Consider the following 23266-nt stretch of genomic DNA (forward strand, 5'->3'; position numbering starts at 1 on the left):
TCTCATTTATACTATCTTTTAGATTTTTAATATGCACTATGTTTCTTACAAAGAAATGAACTAGATTAACTATGACTAGATTTACCAACTGACTGACATGACATGTTATCATATATTATGTTCGTGGATCAAAGTTACACATTCGTTATTTTCGAAAGTGATTCACACTTGGCCGTTTTCAGATTTTTACTTTACTTTGACTAAATACAAACCTTTGTACCATTCGAAGATATATTATATAAATATAGATAAATTTAGTTCGTTTTAGTTCCTTAGGGGTATAAATTTACACCGGGTATAAAACACCTTCATTATTTTGAAACCGACTCACACTTGGCCATTTTCAGATTTTTCCCTTTACCTTGACATAAAGACCTACCTCCATGCCAAATTTCAAGTCAATACGACCATTGGAAGTGGTCTAGGTTTTTGATGAGTGAGTCAGTGAATAAGTGAATCAGTGAATCAGTGTATAGTAAAAATAGCGATTTTCTGACGTCAATATCTCAAGACCTACAATAGGTATATTAATGAAATTTTGTATTTTAGATAAGTGAGGGGGTCTCAACAGATACTAGAAATTTGATATGCGTAAATAAAATAGATTTTGAGTTACAGGGGGGTCGAATTTGGCCCGAAATGGTTCGTGTAATATAACCCACGGCCGGTGTGTCGCCTTTTTTGCTCGAACTTGGCGGACACACTGCCGTGTGTCTAGATCTGCTAGCCTTATAATTTCTAAACTGAGGTGTATTTCTTACAAAAATGTGTCACTCAACAAACTCAATCTAGCCTGGCGTGCTTTAACTTACCTAATCTTTATCTGAGGTTCCGATTCAGATTTGCCAGTCTATTAATATTTGAAAATGCAAATAAGGACCGTGATTTTACGATTTTCCGGAATAATACGGTTTATAACTCTTCTGAAAAAAAATAACAAAACATGACAGGAGGAATAGAATGTCATTTCATTTGTTATTTTGAAAAATGGCGGCGAATTTGTTTATTATTGGTGAAGCCTAGTGATGAACCTTTTATGATATTGATTTAACAATATCTTATTCCTTTGTTAAACTGGTTTTAGATAGCAGCTTCATTTTATACATTTGTTTAATTAATTTTATTACTAAAAATGTCTGAGGGAGCGAAGCCTCCGGGCTATATGGCTCAGCTGTTAGAAGCTCTCGGCTGGAACCAAGGAACCAGAATACCTCTTGCAGATGCAGCGAATAAGGAACTTGAAACGCAGCTTATTGACAGGTAACTATATAATCCTACTTAAAACCATATCATTCCAATGTAAATATATTACAGTGAGTTAAACTTGAAGTACCTGGTTTACTTTCATTCTAACGATTAAAATTTCAGACAAACTGAGTTACAGCGACTGAAAGAGGCTCTCACATCGCAAAAACAGAAAAAAGATGACCTCAACAATTACAAGAAACATGTTTACACTGAATATCAGGAGAATACAGTAAGATATACAACTATTTCACTTAATTTAATTCTTTATAGACTATAAACTATTAGATTAATAATGTGTTTATTTTCAGCGCTTGCTATTCGCGCACAAGCAGCAGATGGAGCAGGAAGTTAAGCTGCGGCAGTTGAGTGCCAACGAGGCAGACAGGCTTGACCGAGACGTGGTTGATTCTCAGAAGCAAAGCAAGGAAATTGAAAATAGAATTGACAGGCTACAAAGTAAAGTATTACTTTGATGTTATGTTGTCTCAGCCATTAATTGAACCTTCAAGGGTTTATTTTTAAAACATAAGCTAACTTTTATCTGAGGAATAAATATAGCGATTTGACATATTCACCATATAAAAGCAGTCAAAATGCCAAACATATTTTATAGATAAAAGTTATACAACAATTGAAAAATCAACCCACAAAATGTTCCAAAACTGTTTTTATTATAAGTACTAGATGTAATTAAAAATACCAATACAATACCATATTCAATTCTACATGTAGTAAGAAATAATGTAATTATTTCGTATTATGCTTTCACTCTCCTGTTTTGTGATTGCTAATCTGTATGAATATTGCAGCTATGATCAGTAATCTCCTGAGAAAGGCTGATTCTATGAAGAGTGTAGTCTGCGGTGAGCGTGGGGCTCTTGAAGAATGGCGAGCAGCCCTCGATAGATATTCTTGTGACATCACGGCTATGGAACAGTTTACTAAACAAGACACATCTAAAGCTAAAGTAATTATACGCTTTTTTATCCTCTTTATGCATATGGCTATATAAGCTAGATTTTTTATAATTATAAATAGGTAGTAAATAATTTTTATAACCAATTTAAGTGTTGTGTACATTGGTTCTAGGAATTGGAGACAAAAAGGCAGAAACTGAAGCTGGAACATGATCGCATGCATGAGCGCCTGGTGCAGCTTGTGTCCAACCTTAGTGCAGAAGAGCGGGCATGTGACCGAATCTCCATTCAGGTACATTCAATTTTCTTTTAAATTCATTAAAGATATAAAATGTCCTGTTGGTCATCTAATCTTTTAATACGTCAGAAGGTTGTGATGTTTACCCACAGGTAACGCAAGGCATGGAGGAGAGAAAACAAATGATGGCGATGTGGACAGCTGCTGTTGAGAACTTGAGGCAACGTGACAAGGATATAAGGCACATTCGAGAGGTACAAACTTACTAATGATATTCTTAAAAGTAATTTGATTTTGCCATTGTTACAATAACATTATATCACAGTTTATTTTTAATTTTGTGGATGTATTGGATGACGATTTATGACCAGACAGCATTACAGGTGTAAGTAAATGCTTATTGCAGTAGGTACTTATTATTGAGGACCATCTCTGAAGTCATACAATCTACATTCCAGGATTACGAAGTCCTGGAGAAGGAGGCGAACAAGTTGGCGGAACAGTGTCGCGAACAGCAAGCGTTCTGCGACCAGCAGCGCGGGAATAACAACGACGCTCGCCTCGAGAACATGGCGCTCGCCTCGCAGCTCAGTCAGATACGCATCTCTTATCAGAAGCTGGCAGAAGATAATGCTACGCTTGATAGTGAGGTCAGACCATGGAAAACAAAACTCTGAAACTCGCCCATTTTTTGTTATATAAAAGTCATTGATACATGTCTCAAAGAACCCAAACGCCGCGTTCGTTTACCCGTAACTGATCGTTTAGGGCATGCCCTCCTTATGTTTTTGACCTAGAAGACGGCGCTTGACCTAATGGCATCGCCGCTCATAGTTATTCACTCCATGGGTTTGACTACTTATTGAACTAAGTACATTTTCATGGCCAACATTTTTATGAACCCTTTCACTCATTTGCATTATTTTATATTCCTTATATTTATCTACTTGTATCTTACTAGTAGCCTAGATCAGCCATGGCACAGATTTAAGCTAACTTTTTAAAGCTTGTCTGCAATTTTGTTTAAGAAACTGACTACTCTAAACGTTAGTTGGCTAAGTACCTAATTGATTAAAATGTGTGCATATTCCAGGCTCAAAGTCTGCAGCGTGAGCTGAGCAACATGCGCAACACGCTAGAGAAGCTTCACATGGAGAACAGGCGGTATATAGACGAACAGCTCCGCATAGACAACGCTCTCAAAACCACTGATAACAAGGTAACTATTACTATGTATTGTTTAATATTTAAAATCCAAGCATTTATTCGCGATTATAATGACGCATATAGGACACAAAATAAAAGAACAAGGTAGGAGAAAAAACTGATTCCCACATTACATATTTTTAAAAATGTTCTTAAAAAGTACTGAGCTAGGTTTAAAAGTCCATCTTTATGTTAATGGTCTAAAAATAGAACTAAAGATAGATGATACTTCTTAAAACTACATTTTAAAATAAACCTATTGAACTATCAGTAACTTGTTCACGCGTATGGTTACTACCAGTAGGCAGTTCTAAAATAAAATGATAGATATGTGTTATAGTTTTATATGTTCTTCTTTTCAGATCCAAGAGCTGAAAGCAAAGTTGACGGAATCCATGGACAAATCTAAATCCTCAGAAAAGAGGGCTAAGGAGCTTGAAGAAATATTGAACGTAAGTTATCATCATTTAAATTATTTATACTTTGCATATTTGAGTCTGACTTCTTGTATAGAAGACATGGATGCTATGCTGATGAATAACATCCGTATAATTGAAGTATACATTGTCTCACCCTTTTGTTGTCTGAAATATGCCCATATTTGTACCTATTGTATATAAAAAATATTTTGTAATTAAACACCTATTTACTAAAGTATCTCAATGTATTTCAATAAGGATGAAGAGCGGTACGCGAGCCAAATAACGACGAACCAACAGCGCGCAATGCACTGCTCTTTCATAGAACAACAGAAGCTCCTGGCTCTACAGAATGAGGAGAAACTGTTCTTTATGCAACTTAAAGGTACACTTTCATTTCAATGACACTGTTCACTTAATATCTATAAAAAATATGTATTGAGGTAGAAGCGCTTTCACACCAGCGGATTTTATGGTATTGGCGGTCTCGCGTTCACGCAACAGTATATGATGACATGCGAAACCACACGATAGGTTTTTTGTCGCTTAGAATGAGTAGCTCGTAAAAAAACTGAGAGGAAAATCCGCTGGTGTGAATACCATAAATAATTAATTTCAATCACCTATCTTGTTAATCAAATGTGTCAAGAAAAAATGGCTATATTGTTTATGAAATTCTGTACTATAGTGTAAACCTATATAAATATGACACAGCTTCAAAGGCGGTGTGCAGCAAGCTGCAATGCAAGCAGCGCGGTATACAACGACTACTACAAACTCAGAAAGAATCTCTCTATAACATTGTAAGTACGAGGTTTTATATCACGTTTATTACTTATTTATCTGCTTTGTATTAGAAACTGACTTGAAGAATTCTATCGGATTTGGTTACACGAACTATCGACATTCTAAGGGTCTAACCTTATACAAGGAGAAAAAAAAACTAGCAGAGGTGCCATAACGGAACATCTCCTAAGAAAGTAGCGCACCAATATGCGGTGTGCGGGGGACGAGGTACGGTGCCGTCTTTGCCCTTACACACCTTTGAACCCGATATTTTAATGTAAAATAAAAATCGTTGACAGATGTCCCAAAGAAGTCGAACGCCTCGTTAGTTCACTCGTAACTGATCGTAAACCCTCGTAACGGATAGTCGTGGTGTCAGGTGTTATGTTGTACTCGTAACATTGCAGTGCTACCAAGTGGAGACGATCGGCGCCCGCGTGTCGCACATGGAGGGGGCGCAGGCCGAGCGCGAGTGCTCCGCCGTGCTCGTCGAGCGGGAGAACAGGTACACCACCGGAGCATAACAAACAGATATACACTATTCGCCTATAATCATTACTTGTCGTTTTAATTTGCCTTTTGTACACACAGCACGCAAACCTGTCAAATCTTCCATATATTTTCAACCTTATCACAATAGTGGAAGGTTGAAATTAACAGATTCGGGTAGATTGACCTGCTGGCGACTGCATTCTGGGAATGCATCATTCCCTTGGTATGATATGGAGTAGTTGTAAGCTGTCTTGAGACCCCGTTCTTTTCCCACTTGCCTTGGGTTCTATTACTATGAAATTTTGCCTCAGGTGAGCTAAAATACTAAAACAAATTATCACAAAATAGTATAAAACAAAGTCGCTTTCTCGGTCCCTATGTATACTTAAACGGATTTTGATGCGGTTTGTTTTTTAATAGATAGTGATTAAAGAGGAGGGTATGTATGTATTTAGTATCAAGCTTTGCACCCGTGCGGAGCCGGGGCGGGCCACTAGTATGTAATAAACTGTAGTAATACATGTTGTTGTTAGAATGAAGAACGTGTACGCTCGTCACGCGGCCCGCGTGTCGCTGCTGGAGCGGCACTCGGCCAAGCTGCACGACGACATGCGCCGCCTCGCCAGGGAGGTCGAGCATCGCAGCGCTGAGCATACCAAGCTGGTAGGTATATCATGTTCTACCTTAAAAAAGCGTTATCATCATCCTCCTGCCCTTATCCCAATTTTATTTGGGTTGATATAACGCAGCATGTTTTCTTCGTCCTTAGTCTTCTATCTGCTGTCATCTCACAATTATCATTCTTTCTTACCACATCTACTTTCACACAATCCATCCATCGTTTCTTTGGTCGTCCTCTTCTACCATATTCATACTCATCACGTTTCTCACAATGTGAGTTTTATTCCTCCGTATTACATGCCCATACCATGATAGCCGGTTTCCATATAGCTTGTGTATATACGAATTCCTTACTGTATCCGTTCGCATAACACTACACATACCTTATAAGACATATATTATTGCAAAATAAATAAAAATCTATGATAAGCCTTGATTTTATTATAAACCGAATGAAAATTAACTTACAGCTTTCTCACACTCGCGGATTTTCCGTTCGAGTTTAAACGTAATTTTTGTACCGGCGGTTGACAATTATTTGATTTCGCGAAAGGCTGTTAAAAGTGCGCCCTGTGCGAACGTGAACGACACAGCAATTCGAAGCGAATATTATGTTGCGCCACTTCTTCCCAGCAAAAACACATAGGAAGTGGTGACGGGTGGGCGTTTTTGGGGCTGTCTATTATTACTGTCCTGACGTTCAAAAAGTGAAATAAATGATTTGACTTTGAATGTGTTACCTTCCAGCAAAGCCGGCTTAAAACATCGATGCTGAACGTGGAAGGAGGCGAGAAGGAGCTGCGACAAGCTCGCGAGGAGTGGCGACGTGCGCGCGTGACGGACGCGCTGCTGCGCCTGCGCGTGGCGCATGCCGCCCGCGCGCTGGCGGGGCTGGACGACACCGCCTTCAATCTAGACGAGCAGAGGCTGCATATTGATGCTGTATGTACACTTGTAGTAACATTAGTCGTGTGGCGTGACGGACGCGCTGCTGCGCCTGCGCGTGGCGCATGCCGCCCGCGCGCTGGCGGGCTGGACGACACCGCCTTCAATCTAGACGAGCAGAGGCTGCATATTGATGCTGTATGTACACTTGTAGTAACATTAGTCGTGTGGCGTGACGGACGCGCTGCTGCGCCTGCGCGTGGCGCATGCCGCCCGCGCGCTGGCGGGGCTGGACGACACCGCCTTCAATCTAGACGAGCAGAGGCTGCATATTGATGCTGTATGTACACTTGTAGTAACATTAGTCGTGTGGCGTGACGGACGCGCTGCTGCGCCTGCGCGTGGCGCATGCCGCCCGCGCGCTGGCGGGGCTGGACGACACCGCCTTCAATCTAGACGAGCAGAGGCTGCATATTGATGCTGTATGTACACTTGTAGTAACATTAGTCGTGTGGCGTGACGGACGCGCTGCTGCGCGCGTGGCGCATGCCGCCCGCGCGCTGGCGGGGCTGGACGACACCGCCTTCAATCTAGACGAGCAGAGGCTGCATATTGATGCTGTATGTACACTTGTAGTAACATTAGTCGTGTGGCGTGACGGACGCGCTGCTGCGCCTGCGCGTGGCGCATGCCGCCCGCGCGCTGGCGGGCTGGACGACACCGCCTTCAATCTAGACGAGCAGAGGCTGCATATTGATGCTGTATGTACACTTGTAGTAACATTAGTCGTGTGGCGTGACGGACGCGCTGCTGCGCCTGCGCGTGGCGCATGCCGCCCGCGCGCTGGCGGGGCTGGACGACACCGCCTTCAATCTAGACGAGCAGAGGCTGCATATTGATGCTGTATGTACACTTGTAGTAACATTAGTCGTGTGGCGTGACGGACGCGCTGCTGCGCGCGCGTGGCGCGCCGCCCGCGCGCTGGCGGGGCTGGACGACACCGCCTTCAATCTAGACGAGCAGAGGCTGCATATTGATGCTGTATGTACACTTGTAGTAACATTAGTCGTGTGGCGTGACGGACGCGCTGCTGCGCCTGCGCGTGGCGCATGCCGCCCGCGCGCTGGCGGGGCTGGACGACACCGCCTTCAATCTAGACGAGCAGAGGCTGCATATTGATGCTGTATGTACACTTTTCTTACAATATTATAACTAATTTCCCTATAAACAAGAAACAACTCGTTTTGCATAACGATAATATTTATTTCTGTTTTATTTTTAAACGACTTACCAAAAAGGAGAAGAGCCTCAATTCATCCCATTGGGCTATGAGAGTGCGGGAATAGTGAGTGCACCCTGTGCACTTATACCTAAATATGTCTGCGCAAATGCGTGTGCGCTATAATATTATGTCCTGCGTAGTTGGCTATATGAGAACAGCTGCCATGATCGATAACCGGATAGGCCGACATAAATAAGCAAACATTGTCATATTGTTTAGAAAGCAAATGGTATATTGTTTGTTGTCAGGCGATGAACGAGCGTCTGGTGGAGATCAAGGCTCGTCGCGAGATGTTCAGCGTGCAGAAGCGCGCGCTGCTGGAGGACTGCGGCAAGCTGCGCGGAGAGATCCGCGAGCGACAGCAGCGCATCGACCAGCTCATTAAACGGTCATCATACTTTACTTATTTGAAAATATACTTCATTTTGTTCCCGTTCTCCATGAGTGTGTTGAAAACAAATTGATTAGCGGAGGTGCCATAAAGGTAAATTGTCTAAAGCCCGCTGTACACTTAGCCCGCGGACCGCGCTCGATGGCCTCGGCAGGCGTTTCGAAGAATATTCGAAACTGCTCCACTCTTGGCCGCCCGTGGTCCGCGGGCCGAGTGTAGAGCGATAAGAAAGTAGCGACCCAAAATGCGAATGAACGAGGGACGAGAAACATTACTTTTTTCGCCCTTATGCGCCTACTTTCTCTCAGGTCGAGGTCTCAACGAACCCGAACGCCGCGTTAGTTTACTCGTAACTGATCGTTTTGGTCATACCCATCATACAAAGGTGACTTAGAAGGAGACACCTGACCTGTCTGCATTATGGCATCTCCGCTCTTTCCATTTCCTTTTCCTACTCCGCGGTATTACTGTACTTGTGTGCCTAAAACTATTTCATTATAATTTTTAATACAATCATATTCAAATTTTTTATTTACTTAATTTTGTTTTTGTCAGTTTGGCAGTTTTATCTCGAAGAAAGTCATTTATGTATATTTTATATTATGTATTCCCTATTTCCTATTTTGATGAAGAAAATATGTTTTCAGATATAGCATATTTGTTGATTCACTGGGGAAAGACGATTCTGGACAGCAGCTATCTGTGACTTATTTTAAAATCAAGGTAAAATATTACAGTATCGTATATTAACAATTAGAGAAATTTTTTCATGAAACATTTAAATGTCAAAGATAGCATTCATTTTGACGGTATAATCTTATGAATTCCTTGGAGGAATGTGTGTCATCTTCAAACCGATAGAAATTATTTTTTTACCTATTCAAGAGTCAAGTGGCAATTTCTCGTTCTGACGAGGCTGCGGGGTTGTTCGAAAGATTTACCGTGGCCCTGGTACACAAAGGGCTTAAGAAGATCTTTATAGATTGTATTATAGCTGCAGCTACAGCAGCAGGGATGATCTGATGAAGTAGAATAGCATTGAGGAGAAAACTTGAAGGGAGGAGGTAGGAAGGAAGTCCTGTTTTAGAAGTGGGTCTTTAAATTTGTTGTTAGCACGCTTACGGTAAAAAAAAATTACGCGGACGAAGTCGCGGGTGACCGCTAGTATTAAGTAAACGGTCCATTTGTTTGCAATTTTTTTATAGAATTTGCTTTGTGCGTAGTGGGCGGCGGAGCGCGCGGAGCTGCGCGAGCGCGGCGCGGCGCTGGACGCGGAGCTGGCGCGGCGCGAGCGCGACGTGTCGGCGCTGGAGGCCACGCTGCGCGTCGTGCACCACGCGCACCACCACTTCATGCACCACATCTCGCCGCTCAAGGACGACAGTACGACCACACAACACTCTATCTCATATTTCATTCGCCAAAATTTTTGTTATACTGAACATTATTCACTGAAATGTAGTTTTAGCCTGTGTAATGTTATTGACAGACTTTACAAATAATAAACAAAATGTTCTAGCAACATGACGTCTGTAGGTCTTATCATATATGAAATGCACCTTAGGGTCGAGTCACACCGAAATGACCGGCAGCGGCCGCAGGCGACGCCAGCTTGTCGCGTCGCTGCCTGCCGCTGCTATTCCGGTGTGACTCGGGCCTCAAGTTGATCGTTCCCCGTAGCCCCTGAGATGGAGGAGCTGAACAACCTGCGGTCTCAGTTCCACGCGGCGCGGGACAGCACGCAGGCGCTGCAGAGCAACATCGCGCGCCTGCGCCAGCACGTGGCCGACGCCGAGCCGCGCCTCGCCATGCTGCTAGACAAGAACAAGCAGCTCGCTGCCAGGCAGTTAGTATACAATGTATACATTCCCCTAGTTACGCAGCGTTGGTTTCGTAGCCGACCGAAACGAATTTATCGTTTATTCGTTTATTACCAGTGCCATGACCACGTAACCTGACATGTTCAATTAGTTTTGTTTGTAATACAACACTGCACTGAAGTCTGAAGTTTATTTGAAGGGAACTGTATCCAAACATGTCATACGTCTATGTACGTACACAGGTAAAAGATCATACATGTTCTGCTTATGACTAAGGATTGCGAAATGGTTAACTTAGTTTACTTTCCAGTTATTCCATAATACCTAGGTACTATAAAAAATACTATCATTTGGCTGTTTGTACAAGACAATCCGCTATTTAGTTATTTAAGTTTACATGGTAATTTAAGCTACGTACAGCCATTTCTAAACAGCTTTTTCGATGGATTTCTCCTAAAACAATTCTAACTTGGTCTCAGCGATTTCTAGACCTTACATTAGCCGCAGTTTGAAACAGTATGTTGTATTGTTACGGTACGTAGGGCGGAGTCTGAGCAGGAGCTGGACGTGGCCCGCGAGCGCATGGAGCGGCAGCAGACGCACCTGCAGCACGCGCGCGAGCTGGTGCGCGTCAACGCCAAGCGCGCGCAGAAGCTCGTCGAGGGCATGGACGAGTGGCGCATGTTCCAGGTAGGTACACTACATATCACATCCGATAAATCGACGACCGACTTTTTGTACGAGATAGCAAACCTACAAAAAGCTGTCAAATTGAGAACCTCCTCCTTTTTGGAAAGGCTTTTAAAAAATAGAATACACTGATGATAGTGATAGTGCAACGCACACATCTTTCAATCCTACTGAGAACGATCCCCCGACACGACAAAATTTAGTTTAGTCTGACATGCTTTAGTCGGTACTTACGTACTGTAAAAGTTATTTTTTGCTTTTTACTTTTTTTTTGGGTTTTTTTAAATTTATAAATTATTTTTTTTAGAAATCGTTCAATTCCTAAGGAAAATAAAAAATAATAATTGTATAATGAGGGGACACCACGACAGCCACAAGCTACGCGGGCTAACCTATAGTAGACAGCGTTATGTGTCTTTGTATATTAATATACCTTCTCTCGCTTTCTCTTCATATTTTAGCAAATAGCCGCCGCTTAAACCTATATGCGTTTGATGCGTTGCTTGTGAGCAAACAACGAGCTTCTCGTGTGTACTTATCATGGGTTGCGCATTAGGGTGTACATTGGCAGAGTGCTTACACAGCATAAGACGTCGTACGGTGCAGGTATCGCAATGGAACCGCGACATGTCAGAAGCTGCGCATACAGCGGTGGTGGCGCTGAACGACCTGGCGGCCGCCGCGCCCGAGGTGGCGCCGCGCCTCGCCGCGCTCGTGGCGCAGACCGACCTGCTGCGCCTCGTGCCCGCACACATGCGCCGGCTGCGACGCGTGCTGCACAAGTCAGTCTATACTGAACTTAACAAGAGCCGACTGACTGAGATTGCAGTTCAGTTGTTCAAGTTCAGTCAGCTCTTGTTAAGATTCTTGTTAAATCCATTGGAGCTCACGATTCACATCTAGCATCCTACTCTATACACCACAATAGTGTTTATTTGCCAACATATTTTATACTTCAATTATATTTTTAAATAATTTACAAACATAAAAAAATATTGTCTTGTAGGTAGTAACACCTGTAATTTCTGATGCTGCTACTTATTTGTTCATACTCTATCACTCGAGTGGATAATATTAATTATGTTATGTGAAGAGCAATCGCGCACTCGAGAAGGTGTCTCCATAGCATTTAATGTGCCTACCACCCTTGCACTCCGCCAATTCTAAATACCCAATTTCATGGTGGTAATTCAAGGAACCATGAAAATCTAAGACAATTTAATTTCCACTAACATATTATGATGAACGAATGAGAGGCCAAGAGACGCATGGTTTTTGTGATACTCGGATTTGAGATCGATGACCTCAATGTATGACGATACCTACTCTTAAAAAACCGGCCAAGTGCGAGTCGGACTCGTGCACGAAGGGTTCCGTAAATTACAGTTAAATCAACCTATCTCAAAAACTATAAGAGATACTTTGATCAAACCAAAAATCGTTGAAAGAGTTAATTAGCATGCATCACCTCTATTTTTTTTAGAATTTTATACCCCGTAGTTATAAAAATAGAGGGGGGGGACATACTTTTTACGACTTTGAGAGCTGATATCTCAAAAACCGTTCACTTTAAGAAAAATGTTTTTTAGAAAACTTTATATCATTTTAAAAGACCTTTCCATTGATACCCCACACGGGTATGTACATCGAAAAAAAAAATTTCATCCCTCAGTTACATGTATGGGGGGCCCCACCCCCAATTCTTTTTTTTACTATTTAGTGTCATATTTTTGTAGCGGTTCATACAACACATATTCCCATCAAATTTCATCACTGTAGTACTTATAGTTTCCGAGTAAATCGGCTGTGACAGACGGACAGACGGACAGACGGACATGACGAAACTATAAGGGTTCCGTTTTTGCCATTTTGGCTACGGAACCCTAAAAAGTGCTGAGTCGATGCCGTGACGTTAGATGTGAAAATTACACAACAATATATCGACGCATGTAGACACACTTTTAATTTGAAATTATATTTCATGTTAGCATAAATAACTGAGCTGAACGATTTTCTGAGCTCGCAGAAGCCTTTTGTACTCCCTACTATGATCTTGAGTGACTGATGATGCATGACATTAATATATGCTAAGTGTGTCGAGTGGGCCACTACAGTAACACGAAAATACGTTTATCAGGCATGTTTCGTTCGATGACTAATCTAAGTAAATCGAAGCCTGAAGGCCAACTCAAATCGCGTTATCTTGGGGTTATGAGCAGGGGGGCGGAACCCGGCCGTTGTTCAATTGTTTAGCTGATAATAATACTTCAATATTACATTGTGTACCAATGATTACAACATTTATGTGAAGGAATGTGAACAGCGCAAGTGGCTGCCGCCACGAAACATTGATTTCTTCATAGTCTTGCTTGCTTGCAACTGTAGTACGAAGTGCATCGGTTTATTGAACATTCTTTTATGGCTAAAAATACTACATTTTGGCCTGAAACAATTAATGAACTTATCGAAAGATTTAAATGTTTCCTTTTTTTTCAATGTACGCAAATATTTCTTTCTGTGCATGAAAAGATATTGTGTTTATTCAGTTGCCATTACATACTTATATTCATTCAGGCAATTCTCAGCCATTGACGTCATTTTTGCCATTCTAGTTTACCTACTCGATTTTTCCCACTAAATCAGTTATCCTACTAATATTATAAACGCGAAAGTTTGTATGTATGGATGTTTGTTACTCTTTCACGCAAAAACTACTGAATGGATTTTAATGAAACTTTACAATAATATAGCTTATACATCAGAATAACACATAGGCTACAATTTGTAAACATATTGTTCGAAATACTAAACCTGCGCAGACGAAGTCGCGGGCACCAGCTAGTATCACTATAATTGCACAACATCTCGTCTAATTAACGATTTTATTTTTGTTGGTTAATTATAAAACGCATTTGATACAATATGATGCAACAATTTGATGCAGTCAGCTAACTCTGTGCAGGCTTGTGGCTGAGAAAGCAGAAAAAGACAAGAAGGAGCCCTGCATCGATATTGAAGGTAACGTTTTTATGACATGCATCTACGTATACATACTTATAATACAGTTTTACCCGTGACCTAGAGTAATGACCACATGAAGCCAAATAAGATCGTAACCTTCTCCTGAAAGGGGATGCTGGTCACACAAGGTCTAACCAAATATTGTGTATTGTCTACCAAATATCAGCTCTTTTTTCAATAGCTTTATCGTGGAAACTATTTGTATCTAATAAGCATTACGAGGTATACCTTTTTTTTTTTGTTGTCGCTGGGCTAAAAATGCTATTACGCATCCCCTTCCCGTCGGGGGACGGGAGAGGGGTATGTGGGACTCCCCGGTTAAATCGTTTCCGGTATACCCACTAAAAAGGCCCAGCGGCACTCCGACCTCGCCTGAGTGGAGGGGGTCTGGGAATCTATGGCGTCCAGTCCCCCACCGGCGATTGCCCGCCTTACGGCAGGCCCCTCATACCTCCCTCTAGTAGGGAAGGGTCCTTATAATGGCCGGAGCGCAGGGGTTGATCCTTGTGATGCAGGCGGTGGCGCCCCCGTGCCTGTCGCCCGCTGATCACCCCCCGGGGCGGATGGGGACGGACATCGTGTTTGTCGTCTTCTGCCCCTTCTTCGTCTGCGAAGCGGCACCGCGAGAGGGTCGTTCTCCCGCATGCGCTCCGCCGCTTCCTTCTGTGACATAATGTCCTCACAGAAGGAGGCTACCGCTTCCCATGCCTCCTCACTTCCCAGCATGGCGGCAATCACGCTGGGAAGCGAGAGGTCGTTCCCGACCACTGTCATCATGGCGCGGCGGGGTTCAGCCCACGATGAGCACACCTGAAGTGTGTGCTCTGCTGTATCCACCGTGGCTTCGCAGTGGTGACACTGTGGAGTCTCCTCCGTCCCAATCCGGTGCAGGTACGATCCGAAGCAGCCATGCCCGGACAGTACCTGCACCAGACGCATCGAAAGGCACCCATGCCGCCGATCGAGCCATCCGTTCAGGACAGGCCCAACGGCATCCAGCGTCCAGCGCCCGTACGTTGCCGAGGCAAGGTCTTCGGCCCAGTGCAGAGTTATTGCCTCCCTTGCCTCCTCACGCACCTCTTCCTTTTCTATCGGGTCTGGGCGCCGGTTTAGCGCCTTCTGCGCCACCGTCCAGTCGTACACTCTGGCGAGCACCCATGCCTCGAGCTCCCAGGGAGGGTTCCCGCCACGCCGCCGCGAAGCTCACCGTGCGATACGCTCTCGCCACCCGCTGTGCAATGGCCCTTTGTGGCCTGCGGATGGCAGCGGCGTTCACTCGACTGGACAATGAGTCTCGACTGGACAACGCCGCTCGTTTCACTTATATGTGACTCCGTGTCGGACAAATCGGTCGACACGATGTCACTATCCCTCAAGAGACTGGCCGCGGATGTTGCGCGGCTGGTCTCTGATGCCGAAACATCTCGAGCCATGGTTTGGCCCTGAAAAGGGCCTTTGGGTTGGCCCTGAGAAGGGCCTTTGGGGAGACAGCGCCCGGAGGCGGCCCTCGAATGGCGTGGCATTGCCACCGACAATATCGAAACACAGGACAGGACTTTACCGTTTCGACGCACAGCGTTCGTTAGCCGCCGGCCTGCCACTCCGTTACGGTGGTCAGGCGCGGCGTTGCCCAGGGGTCACTACGTGGAAGTCAACGCTGTGGGGGGACCCCCATTACGAGGTATACCTACGTAACAAAATACCTACTCATGCTGCCTAAGTAGTATTTCGATGATTATTTTATTTACACCATTTAGCGTTTTTCATTCCGCTACATAATAATACAGTCATCGAGTGTTTGTATCTCTGTGTACAGAGTCACTATTCTCATCGTCGTCATCGAGCACGAAGAGCGGCGTGAGCCTGGCCAGCGGCTACACCAAGCGGCTCGCCGGCTTCCGCAGGCAACTCGCGCCCAAAGTACAGGAGGAAGCGGTGAGCATAACATGACAACTCACTTCTAACTATCTTGATTTCATTTTAGTTGAGAAAAGGTTACTATATTTCAGGGACGAAATCTTCTTTATGTAGCAAATGTTATCGTGGTGGTAATTGATAAAATTCTCGCTCAGTCTACTCTAGAGGGTAACTTGGGTTTAGGTAAGGTCGGTTTATTACGGGGCCTGCAGAAATCACTTATTATACCTGCTACTTATTGTCAATGCCACACTGCCTTGTCTATTTATAACCCTATGAAGAATCGCTGTGTATTATGCTAACCTCACGTTTGACCATAGTGTTTATAATCATCCCCTGCGAACAGGTAACGAGGCTTTCTACTCTGGTAAAAATATGTCAAACAGATGGCCGTCAACGGTATTTAAGTTAATTAATTGTTAAGCCAGACGAAAAGAAGCCAAAAAAATTGGAGAGCCTATATTACTACTCGACTACTGGCTAAATAGAACTCGTGTTTCTATCATAAATTATTGGAACATGTATTAAAGACTAGCTTCTTTAGCGAGACCTAGCGAACATCGGAAAATGAGTCTTAACTAAAGATGTTATTATTTAAACATACATGACGTGAAAATAATAACAATATATTTCATTGTTCCAGTTGATCAACGACATTCCTGATGAAGGTATTTATTTACATATCTATGGTTTAATAACTTTACAACTAAATCTTGGATTTCTTAGGTGTTATCTCACCTTATCGTTCTATCTCTATATCTTTGCATCCTCTAGCTAGGGTACCAAGATAAGTTACTGAACCCGTGAGTGTTCGACATTTTGGGGAGCGTTTCTTTACTGAATGTTTTGCTCCAGCTCGTCGTTCTACTGTGTCGCTGCGGGTGATCACGTTGGCGCTGGAGTCGACTTCCATGGTGTTGGACCCGACATGCCCGGGTCCGCTCCGAAAGTCACTCTTGAAGTAATTCGGTAAAACACAAGCATTAACGCTTACGCTTTATAAACAACTTGGGTTAAACTTGTTCTGGAATGAATTTAGGTGCGTTTAATAAAATCTTACTAATTGCTATTATTTTTTCATTATTTCCTTTTACTTTGGTGACAATTGTTTTTTTACCCGCCGCATGATGAATTAAAACCAATAGACGAATGCTGAACTCGAACCTAGACTGATTGCTGCCTATTTGTGGTAATACCTAACGAGGTTTCCACGTGCGCGGGTCGATCCAATGGTGCTTTATAATTAATTATATTGTTTTCTTGCTTGAAAACTATAGCTGGCTTCTCATTGAATTAACGTTGCTTAAACAACTAACTTGATTTTTACGCAGATCTTTTATTCTTCTGAGTCATGCGTTCATGGGATCTTCATTTGTTTTCAACATTGTACTTTATTATTTTATATATCCCTACACAATAAATAACACGTGAAAGTTTAAACCTAATTTTCAGAAACGATAATTATTAAGATTCAAACGCAAGCGCGTTCTGACAAAAAGTGGTTATCGCTACGTGAGTTTTAGGTATCTAGTGAGCAATTTTGCGCATTAGTACACAATAATATTTAAAAACAATAGTCAGAAAATAAACGTATTATCTAGAAAGCAATCACCTCGTTTCATTTACTGATATAACCAGTTTTCAGTACAATGCCCCTAATTTATTGTTGTATATCAGTAGATACCCACCAAAATAAAGAGATTAAGATTTGATTGAAGCTTGAAGAATATTATATTTATTAGAACGTGATGTTATATTAATTACTAAATACTTCTCAACAAATGCGATAGCTTCCGTCAGAGATGAGATGTAGAATGGAGATAGATAGTACCCTGGAGACTCTGTCCTTGTAGTTTTTTGTTCCCGAATAGAAGTTTATTAATAACTCCAGAAATCATACATATAAGAGTAGTGTACATTAGAATCGTGGAGTTCCCTGTTCTATGTAAGGTAGACGTAGCTAGTCGTGTTCAACGGGCTTAACGGTCCACCAAGCATGTCGGATGTCAGCTGGTATTTCTATCGCAATGCTAAGGTTAGCATCATTTTGCGCACCAGAGGAGTACCTACCTACTATAAATTGAAGTAAAAAACCCGAAAGTCGTGGAGAATATGCTAACTTTCAGTGTTTTGCCGGGTACAAGGAATTACGGGGCGGATGATTTAGGTACCTAAGTTAAGAAACATAAGTATTACTTTAAATTTTATTACAACATTTCTTTTTTCACTATTTCAGTTTTACAGGTTTATCGTCACATATTCTTGTCTTTATATATTGGCTTAACTATTGGCAAGAAATAATTATATCTCTTAAGTAAATCAAAATTAATTTTTGGTGGGATTGTCATTTCAGAGTTATTGTCAAAATACTAAATACGATTAGGAAACTATTGCGCAATTCACTACAAAAGCATCTGGCTCCTACTTTATACTATGTGCTTAATTCAGTAAAAATAAGTACATTCTGTGCTTCCAAACTTTAGTTGGTCTAAAGTTCAAATTCAGATACATGAATTTTGATATTTACAAAGGAACACCTGTGGTAATAATTACACATAAATAATTTGTTATTTATGTGGCAATTGACTAAGTTATTTTAATTAACGTGATTTATGAAACTAAATTGAATACAAAGAAACAACGAAACAAAAAATAAAGGTCAAGCATATTTAAGTTTTCAAGTTACAGCATGCTGAAGGCACAAGGACAAAATGAAGTGGCAGTTCCTAGCCTTAAATCCTCAATAACTAATGTGTATACAAATAGGTATGGTATTCTACATGGAAAGTGGCTGGATGGACCTTATGTAATTACTTATTTACTAAATCACCACACAAGCTCCAATCTACAAATTAATGAGCATTGTCTTGTTTTGAAAACATATGGGACTTAGTTTAAAAGCTCCAGTCCGAAAAATGTAATACATCTAAATTAGTACCTGAATGATCTGTGCACTCATGACATCTACTCAAGGCCTCACATTGGCTGTAGGCCTCGAACTACATAGTTAATAGGTGCTAATAATAAAGGTTTTTCTAAAGGCCAGTTTCTGAGTGCTTTAACATTATTTAAATAAATAATTTATTGTGAGAATAAATAACATTTCAAGTTTGCAATTACTAAAACCTCAACATATTTAAAAAAGTTAAAAAAATACATAAAGGTTACATTAGATACCATATTTCCTGTCTGAAATGAAATAAGTTGTTTAAAAATATACAAAAGTAAAAAATAAATTAAAAACAATTTAAAATTTATAAGCAAAACATGAGCCATATCTTTCAGTAACTAGACAACAAAGGTAGAATACATTCTCATTCTAACACTGTTGACCAAAAATATTACATACACAGGACAATTCACCACAAATTTAACATTCCTACATAGAAATTTAGCTATTCAACAAAAAGGACACAATGGCTGGAATAGTAGCTGCCCAGACCAATTGGTATTGGAAATTCAATTGAGAGTAGGCTATTCCTTATAGGCCTGTGTCGTGCCTTCCGCTTGACTCGGCGCCGCCTAACCTCACGCCGCCAATTAGGCCTTTCATCAACTGCAAACAGTGTTAGAATTTCAAAGCGTCATAAGTCAGGGAATCGCAACGGGTCTTCTATGAAGTCATCAGGTATGATAAATAGATCAGGAGCTATATCCTCTCGGAAATCAAACTTTTGAAATGTTATTTTAGCTGTCACTGTTGGCAATATTGGAATATCAATTTTAACTGGGAAACCTCTAGGCAATTTCATGGCTACAAATTGTCGTAGCTTAGCAAAATGTTTAAATGGTGCTATCACTTCAAGCACATTCAGTAACATGTCCACACTAAGAGGAAAGTCATCACTCATGGCTATAGTGGCTCGGAAGTTTCGTGATGACTCCTTGTATACAAGCTCCCTTCCTAGACTGGGGTAAAGCCCTGGAGGTGATGATATGTATGTACTCCAATCAATATTACTTTCAGGAGGAGGATTTAATGAAGCACGCCTAGTAGGTTCCCCGTTTGTATCCAAATTCTGTGTATTTCCTTTAGTTAAGCTTTCAATTATTGCCTTATTTTTTTGTAAATCATCTGTTGATAAATGTTCTCTTCTTTTACGTGACTCTAATACAAGACCCGTGATGGTGTAAATATCACTTCTGTACAATCCTGCAACAGTTTCTTTGCGATCTTCTCTGAATATCCAGCCAGATTGAGCCCTTGTAAAAGAAATTCCTTTGGTGGACATCTGTGCGGCTAGTATATCACTAGACATAAGTATGTCTACTTCATCTTCTATTTCAGTTTCTGTTTCTTCGTAACGTACTCGTTGGTACACTTTAGCTTTGTTATCTAAAACTGTGAGTGACTCACTAGGTGGCTTCTCTCCTTGAAAAATAAAAGATATGTCTCCCCTTTCCCATTTCATGTCAGTAAAATCTACTAAAGTTGTATCCAATCTGATTCCAGAACCTGATTTGTAAATTTTGCAAACGTCTGAGGGTAATATTCTGGAGACTAGAGGTACCCATGAGTGGAAATCCCATTTGAGTTCCATATAGAAATCTTGTATTTGAGCTAGAGCTCTAATAAGATCAGGTCGTCGGCGTTCCATCTGTTCTCGCGCTTGCTGCTTCAATTTGCGCACCAGAGATGATATGGTTTGACGGTCACCGTAACTGATCGCCTCTGCCAGGGGAGACCAGCCTGCGAGGTTCTTAACCTTGACCGGCGCGCTGTGTGCGAGCAGGAGCTGTACGCACTCCTTGCGGCCCAGCATGACGGCCAGGTGCAGAGCCGTATTGCCATGTTTGTCCTTACGAGCCACATCATGGTTTCTTAGTAACGACGAGAGCTTTCGAACATCACCAATAAATATACTCTCGTGGAGTGGATACACATCGTCTTCTTCACTACAGGTAGAAATAGACATTTCGCACACACGGTTGTTTCTAAATCATTACTTTCATTGATAACTAAACAGGAACTTCAAGTAATTTTGATTAAAATCTAATCAAGGAGATAAGAAAACGGCTTCATATTTGGACTATTCTCTAATTTATATATTAATTCTCTATTTAGTTCTGTATTAACAAACTTATTTTTGAAAACATAATATTTACTCATTTGTACACTAAACAAAATGATTATTTTCTTTCTTTTACGAAAAGTAATGTGTCCATCATCGGTTTTGGTGGTTCTGTTCCATTATTCAGGACAAAATATTATTTCTCTTCTATGACATCCAATTATTTCTATCACTTTTACTCTTAGCAAATTTTAATTCTTGCCATTCTGCTGTCAGAAACAATTATGCTATACATTCTATAAAATTCAAGGGATGGAATATTCAGATTTATTATTTTTAATTTCGTAGTAGCGATTATTAGTATGAGTATACGAGTGAAGTAGTCGATTCTTAGATAATCGAATGGAAATTAATGTTTTTAATTACGTGTTTCTCTGCCGCTACTTTTATTTAATGCAATATATTATGCAATGTAACAACTAAGCCAAAACACAAGAGTTGTAACAGTAACGGTATTTCTTTATGGTTCCATGAAACAATACACAGAAATGTTTAAAAATGGAAATAGGTTTCAACGAGATCCAAAAATATGAATACTATTTTAATAAAAGCCGTCTCCTAACAGCAATAAGAGAACTAGTGGGTATAAAAAATCTCTGTTTCGGTCATTGTCGCGATCTTTTACTATTATAGGAGGCCCGGGATAAAACGGGGATGCCATACCATTATCACAGGTCGGATAGCATGTGATCGAAGTGACCTGAAAAAAATATGAAACATTTAATATTATTTTTTATAATATTCCTAATAATTAATTATCCTAACAGAGGAATGTGTAAGGATTGATGATATTGCAACTTGCATCATCACAAAAAAGTTCTGACACAGGTGTTCTGTCTTAGCTCAAAAACTACAGCACTGGGGCCCGATTCTCCTAAGTTAATAATGTAAAAATCGAATAGAAATCGAATCGCAATATGATCGCAATAGCAGTTTTAACCATATCGGGCATTCTGCTACTAATAAAAGGCCAATCGTATTCGTTTGAGATTTGATTGGTGTGCGATTGGTCTGCTATTTCGGTGATTTTGGTCTATACGGTAGTTTGATGTACAATCATTTTGCAATCGTAAATCATTTGCAGACAAAATGATTCATAATTGAATGACAGAAAAGGATAAAAACGTTTATTTCAAAGAAAAAATAGCGGAATGCCACATACGTTTCAATCGTAATCGAGTCGGGATTGGATCACAGTCGAACGTGAATCGTATGTTGCTTAAGTAAAATTAGGAGAATCGGGCCCCAGATTTTCATGCGGTTTTCATAAGTATACAAATTAAATACTAAAAAAACATACTAAATTACAAATAAATGTACTTACATAAAGAGCCAATATAATGGATAGCAGAACTAATAATTTTGCCGCCATCGTGGTAACTAAACTTTTTAGCCACAACTAATAAATTACTACAGTCCTTCATTTGAATACGCAGCTATTTTATATTGTACTTGTAGTGTCGTTACGCAAAAGCTTTTAAGTTTCCTAAACAGTTGTACCTAGTTATTTCAAAAGTCTTATCAGTCACATTAACTATGTTAGGAGCACGTTTGAAACCAATACAACTATGTATGTACTAAGAGCAACACGTGTAATTGTAACAACATTGCGAAATTTTAAATTGTAGGTATGACACTCAGACACGCTTAAACGCTAACATCTGCGGGGTCGCACTCTCTTCCTAAGGAAACTGAATATTTCCTCCATCCGGATAAACAGCCCATAATATTTTATCTGATATGTAACCTAATTATTGCCAAGTTCCATCACAATCTATTCAGCCATTTGCGCGTTAAGTTTAAAGAGACAGATGAACTCACTTTTGCCTTTATAACATTAGTGAGTGATAATTGTGATAGAACGAGTGCAGGATCTATCTAATGTGCTATTAGACACCACAGTTCATATTGATATTTTTAAATTGGCATTGTCATGATATCATTAATAGCAAAGTACTCCCATTTATGTTATTAGCTACTTTGACAAAACGTGCCAAACTCAGGTTTATTTTGAAAAAATATTTCTTGGTACTATTTATCTGGGTGTGTAAAGTTGTTTACTAGTACTACTTGTAAAGTTTTTATCCTGTTAAGTTTTTCTAGGCTAGGATCCAATCCTATATTTTTCCTCTAAGTTCTACACTCCATAATTCAAGTAAAAAGGAGTGGAAGCGGAACTAAATGGGTTTCATTTCCGAACATTATTCACTAGATGGCTCTCAAGGCATTGTTTTGATTCAGACTGATTCAGACCGAGAGTC

At 40.9% G+C, this 23266-nt stretch overlaps 2 protein-coding genes across 2 annotated transcripts; one reads left to right on the forward strand and one right to left on the reverse strand.

Moving 5' to 3' along the window:
- The first annotated feature begins 952 nt into the window (after positions 1–952).
- LOC110371488 (coiled-coil domain-containing protein 39) lies at positions 953–17000 on the forward strand. Its single transcript, XM_021327824.3, has 24 exons — positions 953–1260; positions 1369–1477; positions 1557–1704; positions 2058–2215; positions 2338–2457; positions 2556–2657; positions 2862–3053; positions 3497–3622; positions 3972–4061; positions 4287–4413; positions 4743–4831; positions 5222–5319; positions 5840–5969; positions 6675–6869; positions 8343–8482; positions 9133–9208; positions 9709–9868; positions 10166–10331; positions 10848–10995; positions 11602–11777; positions 13958–14013; positions 15833–15951; positions 16577–16601; positions 16789–17000. Exons 1-24 carry the CDS (start codon positions 1133–1135, stop codon positions 16896–16898), a joined length of 2988 nt encoding a protein of 995 aa, XP_021183499.3. The 5' UTR covers positions 953–1132; the 3' UTR covers positions 16899–17000.
- Positions 17001–18123: 1123 nt separating this feature from the next.
- LOC110371572 (ankyrin repeat domain-containing protein 13C) lies at positions 18124–21160 on the reverse strand. Its single transcript, XM_021327930.3, has one exon. The coding sequence runs from the start codon at positions 20847–20849 to the stop codon at positions 19518–19520; it is 1332 nt and encodes a 443-aa protein (XP_021183605.1). The 5' UTR covers positions 20850–21160; the 3' UTR covers positions 18124–19517.
- Between the last annotated feature and the right edge of the window lie 2106 nt (positions 21161–23266).

This window comes from Helicoverpa armigera, chromosome 5 (genome assembly GCF_030705265.1).
Source record: "Helicoverpa armigera isolate CAAS_96S chromosome 5, ASM3070526v1, whole genome shotgun sequence".
NCBI classification, from domain to species: domain Eukaryota; kingdom Metazoa; phylum Arthropoda; class Insecta; order Lepidoptera; family Noctuidae; genus Helicoverpa; species Helicoverpa armigera.